Below are 10,986 nucleotides of genomic sequence, written 5' to 3'. Positions count from 1 at the left end.
TACTCTGGCTGAGGAAGTCAAGGGAGACCACCGAAGAGGTGACAGCCTGTCCAGTGGACCCCAGGGGAAGGCTGACCACACAGAGAAAACACTGAACACAGAAGCCTTGAGACTGAATGGAGCTTCCTGCCCAGAGCCCAAGCTGTCAAGTGTGGTTGGAGCTAAGAGAGTAAGAGGGGTGGGCAGGGGCCAGATAACTTCAGCCTCATGAGCCTTGGGAATGAGGAAATTGGAAGCTATAAAGAAATAAGGGTGATATGGAGGCAGGGAAACCAGGAAGGAGGCTGTTACACAGGCAACAACTTTAGAGATGATAAGGCTGAGAGCGGGGGAGAGGAAAGGATGAAATGGATCAAGGGTGTGAGGGAATAGAGAAATGGAGGATGTGGACCTGGATTGGGGAGGCCACAGAGGGAGAAAAATGAAGGGGAGGCAGATTTTGACCCTAAAATTCAAGCACTTTATCACTAACAAATAAGTTGTCTTTTTCTTCTTTGTCCCTCATTGACCAGGACAGTGGTGGATACACTGTAGGTATTCAATCAACTCATTATGTATTTACTGAATATTTCCTGAGCACCTACCAAATGCCTGGCTCTGTCCTAGGCACCAGGGATATACCAGCGAACATGGCAAAATCCTTGGCCTCTTGGAGCTTACACTACAGAAAGAGGACCTATCTTTGTGTGTGTGTGTGTGTGTGTGTGTGTGTGTGTGTCTTGATAAGTGGGGAGGAAAAAGAGAATGGAGGGGGTTGTTTCAGATGTGGAGGTCATTGTAAGCTTCTCTGATAAGGTGACATCTGAGCCCAAAATTCAAAGGAGTGAGGTGGTGAGTCTTAGATGTGAATATCTTGAGGAAGTACATTTCAGGCAGAGGAAACAGCAAGCACAAAGGCCCAGAGGTGGGAGGGCACTTGTTGTCTGACTAACAGATTTGGTTTTTATTGATTCATTAATCAGTACCTGTGTCCCTACTTTGAAACTCTCAAAAAGCAACACCTAGATCCTTCTCATCAAACAAGAGTAATGGGAGGGGTGCTGTGGGGGCCACTTCCTCCCTTCTTTATGCTATTCCTCTTTTCCCAACCCTGACCGGGACTAGAAGTAGGGATGGGAAAGGGACAGGTTTTGAAATCTGTCACACTGTCTGGAGAAAAGGCAGAGAAAGTCAAGGAAAAGGGAAGGTTCTGTGCTGTCACAGGGGCCACCATTCACCCAATGCTGTTTCTGGTTTTAAACACTGGGAGTCCTACCCTGTCATCCTGCTCTGACCTGTGCCCCTGCATGCGCCCCATGGCACTAGGAATCCCTACCAAACAGTCACTTCTGCTGAGTTACCTGCCTCTCTATCTCCACAGGGCTTGGCAATACACTGAAGGAGTACTATGGATGCTGCCACACCTGACTCGTCCCCAAGCCCCAGGCACCGTGGGGGTGCCTAGGAGACTCCAGGATGCAAGAATGCAGAGGGCCAGCCCTGGTGACCAGCTCACAGCCTGGATGCCTGGTCTTCTCCACAAACTCCACCCAGACTCCTAGCTGTGTCCTGGGCTTTCTTAGGACCATAAAATGATTGGAACTGGACAGTCACTTCCTCCTTATTTCTAAGTCATTTCTGCCTCTCCAATTATCTTGATGTCATGTTGTTCTAAATTCCACTGATTCAAGACTTTCTATTCTTAGCAAGAAAGCTAACAGGCAACATATTCCCAACATGCCTGACCACACACAGAAATCTTAGGAGGTACAAGAACCTGAAAGTTCTTTCTGATTTTAATTCCTGCCATGTTCCTCCTGGTCACATGAAATGCTGCTGGACCCAGTAACCCAGAGGGCCCTTCCACAGAGCATTCTAGGGCTCCATAAAGGGACACGCACCAGAACCAGGTTCTCCATTCCTTGTCAGCCCCTTCTTGGAAGCCGAGAGCTGTGGAAGGAGGAGTACCCGGCTTCTGGGACCCTTGATTGCAGAAAAGGCAGGTAGGGGCCAATGAGGGAAGGCACCCAGCAGAGAGGGGCTACCCTGGCTCCCTCCGCTTTGCCTTAGCTCTGTGATTCTCAAAGCAGGGCCCCAGACTAGCAGTACATTGTTGGAAATACACCAGGTGGGGCCTCACCCCAGATCCACCCGGTCAGACATTCTGGGTGGGGTCCAGTAGTCTGTGTTTTAACAGGCCCTTCAGGTGATTCTGTTGTAAACTTGTGGCAAGAATTCAGATCCAGACTGGTTCTGCCAGTTAAGTCCAGTCCTGGTTCTCCACTGGTTCAAATGTGGGAGTCTGGGGGCATGGCCCTCCTGTGCCTAGGCCCTGAGGACTGGATTAAGGAATTTTACAAGGTCTCTTTGGTAGCAATGGAATCAGATGAACATCTAAATGGGAAATGCAGATAACTGTAACTTTCCCCCTTTCTCTCATAGCTCTTGGGGGAAAAGAGGTGAGTTGTTTTGAATCCTTGGGTAAGGACTGAAGGGAGCTGCCTGCCTGCTCGCCTGAATGATCCAAATAATTTTATTTACCCTGTGTAGTTAAGGAGAAAGCGGATCTTGCTTAAAGATCCTTACCAACACACACTTCCCTACAAACTGAGATGGGAGGGGAGGGTCTTAATAGGAAATTGCTGCCCTTGGGCCCTCTTGCCCACCCCATCCCTTTTTTTGTGTGGAGACTTTATGTACTGCCTCCTTGAGAACTCAGGCCCCATCAGAAGTTGAGGAAGAACAATGTCTTTTGTCATATTTGCTTTTCTGATGGTCACTGAGGAGGCCAGGAGGGGAACAGGTCTGTACTTTCCCCTTTCGGAAAAAGAAAACTGAGGCAAGAAGGTTTGTCCCAGAAGGTTCCATGCCATTCATATTTACTGAGGGACTCGCCAAGACCCTGACCTTTCATAAATATTATCATATTATCTCGTTATTAACTGTGGCTCAGAGACGTTAATCAAGCAGCCCAAGGTCACCCAGCGGGTGGTGAAGGCAGAGACCAGGCTCGTGCCTCCTTTCTCTAGACTCTACCGCCTCCTCCAGCCGCTGGACTCGGCAAGTTGGAGCTGGAACCCAGGACCCTACACCGGCGCCGTCCAGCCCTGGGGGAATCTGCCCCCGGGACACGTTGTCTCGAAGGTTCAGAAGCAACAGAGTGACTCCGAGCCCGATGTCAGCCGGGTCAGTCCCCGCCCTCCGTTCCCCCCACCCCCGCCCCAGCGCCGACCCTCCTTCCTCGGACCCGGGTATCCTACCCATGCGGGCGGGGTCCTTGCACCTTCCCCAAGGGCCTAGTCTCCCCCCGCCCCCAGTGCCCGCCCCCTAACCCTCCCCTTTGTACTCCTCTGGTCTGCCCTGCTGACTCAGCGTAAACCGAGCCCTGGAGGGCGGTGGTGGGGCCGTCCGATCCTGCCCCAGGGTTAAGCGCTCATCTTTGAAAGCAGCCTCCCCGCCCTCCGGCCCGCCCTGCGGCCGCCCCGCTCCGCCCCCGGGGAGAGGTCCCGGGACCAGCGCCGGCGTTTGCAGCCGAGCGGCGAGAAGGAGCGAGTGGGAGCGGCGGAGCCCCGGTGCAGCATGACTGCCATCGCCGTGCAGGTAGCCCCGGGGCCCCCAGCGGGCCGGCGTCTGCGCCCCCCCCCCCCCATGGGGAGGAAAGGGGCTTCGCAGCGCGAGCGACTTCCATCCGCTGGCGGTGGCTGGGAGGGTGGATAGGAGCGGTGCCCCGCCGTGCCGGGCCCCCGCAGCAAGCCGGCGGGGCTCCGAGGATGGTGAGCGGGAAGCGACGGGGCCGGGGGCGCGCCCGCCCCCAGCAGAGCTCCTGGGGCGCCGTCCGCTCCCCGCCAGTCTCCGAGGCTCCCAAACTTCTTTTTCTGCTTCACGTTGTAGTCACCAGTGCCCATCAGGTTCAACAGAGAGGTCCCTCCTTTTTAAAAAGGAGGTGCGTCTGGGGTGGAGGATAGACAGAATCCACTTGCAAAGTGAGGGTTGCCTCATGCGTCTCTGAGGGAGCCAGAGCAGGCAAGAAAGACCATCTCCCCTCCCCTAAATGCGTTTGGTGTTGAGACGGGAGGTGGACTCGCTGGGGCGCGCGGACGCCTCAGAGAAAAGGGTCTAGTGAGGGGAGCGGCCCGCATCCCCGAAGTTTTGTTTTCTAAGGGTGGTGCAAATGTTTGTATTGCCTGAGAATCCACCCATTCCTACCCCTGCCCTGGGGAGAGCTGGCTGTCCCAAGGGAGGTCAGCAGGTGGCAAGACGCTACCCCGCGCGCGCTTCCTTGACGCGTAGGCATCCCATCTACTGGTCTCCCCAAGAGTCCGCCAACAGAGCTGTGCTGATGTTAGAGGCTCCCTGTCTTTGCATGCAGGTACTCAGACTCCCACAATACTGACTCGGCTAGATACCGCTGTGCTCATTTTATATATGTAGTAACTGAAATTTGCAGTGAAGGAACCTGTCCATATGGCAGCTAAGCGACAGAATCGAGATTCAAAGCCAGGACTTCTTGGCTCCAAATCCCACTCTTTACTTTCTGCCTTTCCCTCAATAGTAAAACTCCACCCACAGGCTATCCTCCAAACCCCTTTTAGCCGGGACACAGCTGCTGGGGTGGGAGGGGAGGACGGGAACGCGATGAAGCAAGTTTTTCCTCTTTGTTTTGGGGCAGAATCTTGAGTCAACCAGGCAGTTTCCTGGACTTCCCGGGGAAGAAGGGGACAGGCAGTGAAGAGGGTGAGACCGAGTTGAGGTCTCTCCCTTTGAGGAGCTGACTGTCCATTAGGAGAGGGAGACTTGTACACAAGGATTTAGAAGAAGTAACAGGAAGTGAGTGCTAAATTAAGAAGTGCAAAAACTGCTGGAGGGATTGTGGGGGATGGAGGGAGGCTTTGTACTGGGCTAGGAGGGGCAGGAAGACTGGTAGCAAGGAAGACCCAGAGAGTAGTGGAGGAAGAGGGGGGAGGGGGCGGTGGGGAGATGAGGTAAAGTCCAGTAGCCCTTCTCTGAGGTAGGAGGACACAGGCTGCCCTGAGAGGGAGGGTGCTGCCACTTGGGAGTGCTTAACCAAGGTGCCAGGAACTGTTCTGACTCATTTCATCCCCACTACCACCACAGGAGGTAGGTCCTGTTATCTCCATTTATAGGTGAGGAAAGAGAGAGGGGATAAGCCAACTCCTGGGACTGCATGACCAGCACACTGGGGTGGCTCAAGGGATGGTGGCAGGCCAACTCTTTAGGACAGCGGTCTCCAACCTTTTTGGCACCAGGGACAGTTTCATGGAAGACAGTTTTTCACAGACCGCAGCAGGGATGGGTAGGTGGGGATTTTGGGATGATTCAGGCACATTACATTCAAGCTCATCTCTTGCTATGCCAGCTGGGTTCCTAATGGTACCCATTTGCTACCCACTACCCAGAGGTTGGGGATCCCTGCTAGGAAGCTATTGATATTTCCAGCTAATGATGATAAGAGCCTAGCCTGGGCAGAGTGGGTAGTGGCAGGGGGTGGGGCAAATACGTGGGCTGTGTTGGGAATGTGGAGAATGAGTAGTGAGCCTACTTAGGTGTTGAGGGGAGCAGATGGGGTCCTGAGTTGAGAAAGGTAAGGTCTTGGCATGGGACTCAAAGGCCTGTTCTGTGGGTCAGAAGAAACTCATTCGGGCTTACAGATGAAAAAAGGGAAACATTGGCCCTGTTTGCCCTTTTTCAGCAGAAACAGTCAAAGCTCTAAGAGATTAAGGTGACTTACTTGCCCAAGGTCACACAGCTGGGGGCTGCCAGGTCAAGGACAGGGCTCAACTGCTCTCACCTCCTCTTATTCACTGGACCTCCACTAACCAGGCAGCTTCCAGCTGCCCTTCAGGACAGGGCTTCAGGCTGTGGATCATTGGTGCAGGTACCAGAAAGCGGGTGGTTAGGAATGAAGACTCCAATATGCGTTGTTATTGTTACTGATATTAACAGCTGTGGTGATGTGGGAGCTGCTCATGTGCCAACCACTTTTATATACCTGATCTCATTTAATACTTGGGAGTTTTATTGGTGGTCAGAGAGTTCAATAGAGCCCTGCTTTGTAGTGGGAGGGGGAAGATGAACTAACATCAGCCATCTTCTCTTTCTGATCCTGGTGTGATACCTGAGGGCCTAGAGAGTAAAGTCCTGTCTGTGTTCAGGACAGGTGGGGCTGGGAAAAGGACAGGACGTGCCTGTTCTTCAGACAGTGTGATGTCTAAGGTCAGAAGGTTTCTGGGTCCTGTTTCTTGTGACTTGCTTTCTGCATCTGGGAATTTCCCATCCTAGGACCTTATCAACCTCTAGGGATGTTATCACTTTGCCGGGTGCCTTTATGGCTATTGCTTTTCTGCAGGAGTCACAACAAGGGCCAAAGAGGTTAAGAAACCACCCAAGGACAAATGCCTTTAATGGTTTGTAGACACAGAGGTTTCAAAGTTTCCTTGGTTTGTTTCTTAGCAGTAGAGCCATTTTTTTCTACTACTTTCCTGTACGGACTCCTAGATTCCCACTGTCTCTAGCAGGTGACAGGGATCTGCTGAAGTTGGAGTAGGGAAGGGCCTAGAGCCAGCTTCCCCTGCCTGCGCCCCTACTTCAGCACCTGGAAGCCCCTCTAGGAAGCAACAGGACACAGTTTGAGAACCACAGCCCAGACTGCTGCCTGGGTGCTCTTCCCAATGCCCAAGGCTGCCTTTGTCTCCAGGTCTGAGACAAGGTCCTGGCCTCTTTGTTATCCCTCTGTACCTCTAATCCTTTTCCTCACCAGTAATATTGATTGATCCCTGACACTGGAGGCCCTGTACTTGGAAGGCCCCAGCTGGTGTTTAATGGCTGAATGCATCTCCTCCTCTGCACAATATGCAGTTGTCTGGGCAGTTGTAACAGGCTTTATTGTGATTTAGGTGGGTGGTCTTGGGCAACTCTACTGAACTCTGCATTAACAGCTTTGTCATTTACATAACAGTGCTCTGTTCCCCCCCCCCCCCCCGGAGCTTCCTACTCTACCAATCTCACAGGTTTAAGAGTAAAATAGGACCTGTGGCAGGAGCACAGAGAGCAAATGAGGTCCTTATTCATGTATCCCTGGGGCTGAAATTAGCAGTAGCTCCTGTTCACCTCTGCCAGCCTGCTGTTCTTGTTAGGGCTCTGACCACAGGACTGTCCCAGGAACTTGGCTTGGCTTTGTGTCCCTCACTGACAGGTATGCCTGGACTTACCCCCATCTGTACCTAGTATAGGGTGTATTCCATAGTCCCGTCAAATTTCCCAGCATTGCTTTCGTGCATGAGCTGTCTTGTTTTGTTTACCTCCCCCAAGTGGTGTGGAACCTGGGTTGCTTCCACATACACTGGCTGGGTGGAAGACTTCGGTTTAAAGGGAGCTTCAGATGGAAGTGACAGTTGTTGCAAACTTAACCGTTCATTTATCCCATGACTCTTCTTGTGCACCCATTGAATGCACAGGTCTGCCACTATGCCAGGTTCTGGGAACGCAGCAGTGTCTTAACGGGAGGCTCTGCCCTCTTGGAGAGCACAGTCTCCAAGTGAGATAGATAATAATGGGTAATACAAATCAGAAGGAAATAGGTAACTTGTTATCAGAACAGTGAAGAAAACAAATATGCCTGATGGAAAATGATAGGAGGGGTCCCAGTTTGGGTTGGGTAGGCAGAAAAGATGTCTCTGACATTTCAGCTGAGACAGGAAGACTGGGGAAAAGGGGCAACCCGGAGAAGAGCCTTCTAGGGGAGGGGCCAGTAGGACTCAGAAAGTTCTAGGCTTGTCCTAAGCATGGAAGGATGGCTGCTGCACCTGTGTGAGGTGGCCAAGGAGAATGCACTGGGGGATGAAGTTGGACAGGGAGGCAGGGCGGATCTGCAGCACCTGTGTGCTGGGAAAGGAGTTTTATTTGAAGTGTTTCCTTTGCTGTCTGGGCTGGTGGTTGGGAATGGCACCTGGGTGGTGTCTGAGTGTTATGAAATAAGGGACACTTCACTGGACATCTGGCTCAGCTTGCCAGAAGAGAAGGGGCCAGGGCGGGGGTCCAGTGCTGAAATCAGAGGCTAAAGAAGAGCCTCAGTGACTCCCCACCCCTCCCACAAAGAAGCTGCTAGAACAGCAAGTCTGGTTGCCTACTTCTGGGAGGGGCTGAGTAAGACAGAAGGGCAAGGTGCAAACATCACTGGCAGTCCAGAGGAAAACAAGTTAATAAAACAGAGGCCTGGACAGAATGTGGAAAGTGCAGAACCTGCTGGGTGGGGATTAGGAGACAAATGGACTGGTACTGGAGAAGTTCTAGGAAGCAAGGGAAACAACCACGTGTCATGTTCCAGTGATTATTGCAACCCTCACAGCCTTCCAGGCAGTTTTCTTGTTTTTCTTGTTTTCCTTATAAAGAAACCCAGGCTAGTTATAAGCTCGGAGCCACACTAGCCAGGCCAGACAGGTTTTCTGAAATCAGAAGGGCCTAGGGTTTGCCAGTGAGTAGAATTTGGATTTCTTACTCATGAAGATCATTGAAGAAAGGTCAGGGAACCCTTCAGGCCTGGTGAATAACTTCACAGACCACGTTTATAGGTCTGGGGGAGGGGTTCCTCAAAGAAGGTAGGTCTGTGCTGAAAGGTAAGAAGGAGCTAGAAAGGAAGCTGTGAGTAAAGGCCGTATTCCAGGCTTCAGGGGAGACTTGAGCAGAAAACATGGTTGTGGGAAGGTGCCGAGCATGTTCAGGGCCCTCCCTGCGCAGGTTGGAGGGGGTGTGGCGCCTGACATGCCACCTCTGTGATGTCTTCCAGGCCCAGAGGCTACTGGGCCAAAGGAGGCCCCACCGGTCCTTCTTTGAATCCTTCATCCGGACCCTCATCATCGTCTGCACTGCCCTGGCCGTGGTCCTGTCCTCTGTCTCCATCTGTGATGGTCACTGGCTCCTGGTTGAGGACCGCCTCTTTGGATTATGGCACTTCTGCACCAATGCCAACCAGATTGGGACACACTGCCTCAGAGACCTGAGTCAGGCCGGCATACCAGGACTGGCTGCGGGTATGGTCCTGGCCCGCAGTGTGGGTGCGTTGGCCGTGGTGGCCGCCATTTTCGGCCTGGAGCTCCTCATGGTGTCCCAGGTGTGTGAGGATCTCCACTCACCACGCAAGTGGGCCCTGGGCTCCGTCCTTCTCCTCGTCTCATTTGTCCTCTCCTCTGGGGGGCTCCTGAGCTTTGTGATCCTCCTCAGGAATCAGGTCACACTCATTGGCTTCACCTTGATGTTTTGGTGCCAGTTCACTGCCTCCTTCCTCTTCTTCTTGAATGCCATCAGTGGCCTTCACATCAACAGCATCACCCATCCCTGGGGCCAACTAAGGAAAGTTTAGGCCCCCCTCTGCAAGGACATCTGGTTCTACAAAAAGTGTGGTCAAGATGGGACTTTCCAACGTGTGACCTCTGGTGGGGGATAAGGGTGGGACAGTAACCTTGAAACTACTGCCTCTTACCCAATAACCTTTAGGTATTCAGCCAGAAAGGCCCTTTTCCCAGAGCCAGAGGCCAGGAGGGTGCCTCAGTTTTACCAGCCTCACAGGTTTAGCCAAGTTATTAGGGTATACAATAGATCGTAGATCACATTTTAAAATCCTTTTCTTGAATCTTTCTTCCCAGGATGGGAATAGATTTGGAAGCAGCTGTGGTAACTGGTGCCTGAACTGGCTGTACAGCCAAGTGCTGTTCACAACTGTTTATGGCTCTCAGGGTTGCAAAGAGTGGATTGTTCTTCCAGCTAAGGATGTCCAATCAGTGCTTAGGACTTTCTTCCACCAACTCAAATGACCTTTGTGCATGTTTCCCTGCTTTAGCATTAGTTACACCAGGGAGGCAGAGTGCAGGATTCCCTTAAAATTTCAAACCATTTTATTTAATGTGACCCCTGCCCTTTGGGGAACCTCATAATCCCTGCCTAAGCCCAGCTTCCAGCAGCTGGCTGTCTCCTCTGTGGATGCTGCCTGTGGAAATCCTGCCTGAACTTTTTGAGAAGAGTTTTTAAGTAAGCCTCCCATTAAAGTCCACCTGATTCTAATGCACAGACTTCCCTGAGGCGAGTGTGCGTGCTCATCTTTGGTGACAGCCTCAGACAGCCTCAGAGTACCAGTTTTGATCCTAGAACACATTCAAAGAGCCCATGTTTGGACCTGCTGGACCTTGGGTGATGATTAATAAACATCCTGAAGATGACTGTAGAGGAAGAGAACCAGGAACCAGTGAAGATTTCCATCCTTGCCAGCAGATCAGTGTTTTTGTGCATTGAATTGCCACCTTTCCAGCCCCTTTTTGCCCTCAGCCCATTTTATTCCACACTAGCCCCATCCCGTTCCCCGACCCAACAAATTCTGGCCTTCCCTAGTTCATTCTGGCTGCCACTAATTATATGAGTTTTTGGTCACTGCAGTTCCCCTTCCTGGGCTGGGCTGGGCACCTATACCTACCTCTTGTGATTTCTTAAAAAAACTTTTATTCCAAAATGCACAGTCTCTGTGGAGATGGCTCAAGAAAGGTGTGGACCAGTTGATGTTTTACAGAGCAGAGCTCGTCAACCATATTGGCTGGGTCCTTAGCCTTGGACGTGAGCACCTGGCCTTCTCACCAGGAATAGTCTACAAGGGACAAAGGGTGACCCTATCTCTGCAGGGGGAGTTGCAAAGGTGGGGAGACGGCCCAGAGAGGGATAGCACTCATCCAGGGCCACCCAAGGCCGGGACTCAAGCTGGACCCACTCACCAGCAAGATGCTCTTTCCTCCATAGTGGGGGGCAGGGGGGCGGGCAAGTTCTCCAGTCTCTTCAGTCTCTCCAGAAGGCATTTGCCTGAACACTGATTGTTTTGTAAAAGGATTCAAATATTGAGTCCTGTAGTCCTCACAAGGCTGAGGGAGTGTTGGTATTCAAGGGAACTGGGGTTCATAGAGGAAAGGGGGAGACCAAAATCCCCAATGGGATGGAGAGACAGGCCCTGGT

General features: G+C 52.1%; 1 protein-coding gene across 2 annotated transcripts; it reads left to right on the top strand.

Annotated features, from left to right (window-relative positions):
* Positions 1-3,462: 3,462 nt before the first annotated feature.
* TMEM37 (transmembrane protein 37) lies at positions 3,463-10,501 on the top strand. 2 transcript variants are annotated; one of them, XM_090279330.1, is made up of 3 exons: positions 3,463-3,579; positions 8,783-9,106; positions 9,639-10,501. In XM_090279330.1, exons 1-3 carry the CDS (start codon positions 3,559-3,561, stop codon positions 9,804-9,806), a joined length of 513 nt encoding a protein of 170 aa, XP_090135456.1. In that variant the 5' UTR covers positions 3,463-3,558; the 3' UTR covers positions 9,807-10,501. The 2 variants fall into 2 exon arrangements, with proteins under 2 accessions (XP_090135456.1, XP_090135454.1); XM_090279328.1 differs by having other exon boundaries at positions 8,783-10,501.
* Positions 10,502-10,986: the final 485 nt, after the last annotated feature.

This window comes from Furipterus horrens, unplaced genomic scaffold (assembly GCF_987537825.1).
Source record: "Furipterus horrens unplaced genomic scaffold, mFurHor1.1.pri manual_scaffold_1, whole genome shotgun sequence".
Lineage (NCBI taxonomy): Eukaryota > Metazoa > Chordata > Mammalia > Chiroptera > Furipteridae > Furipterus > Furipterus horrens.
This window is presented reverse-complemented; position numbering and strand designations above follow the sequence as displayed.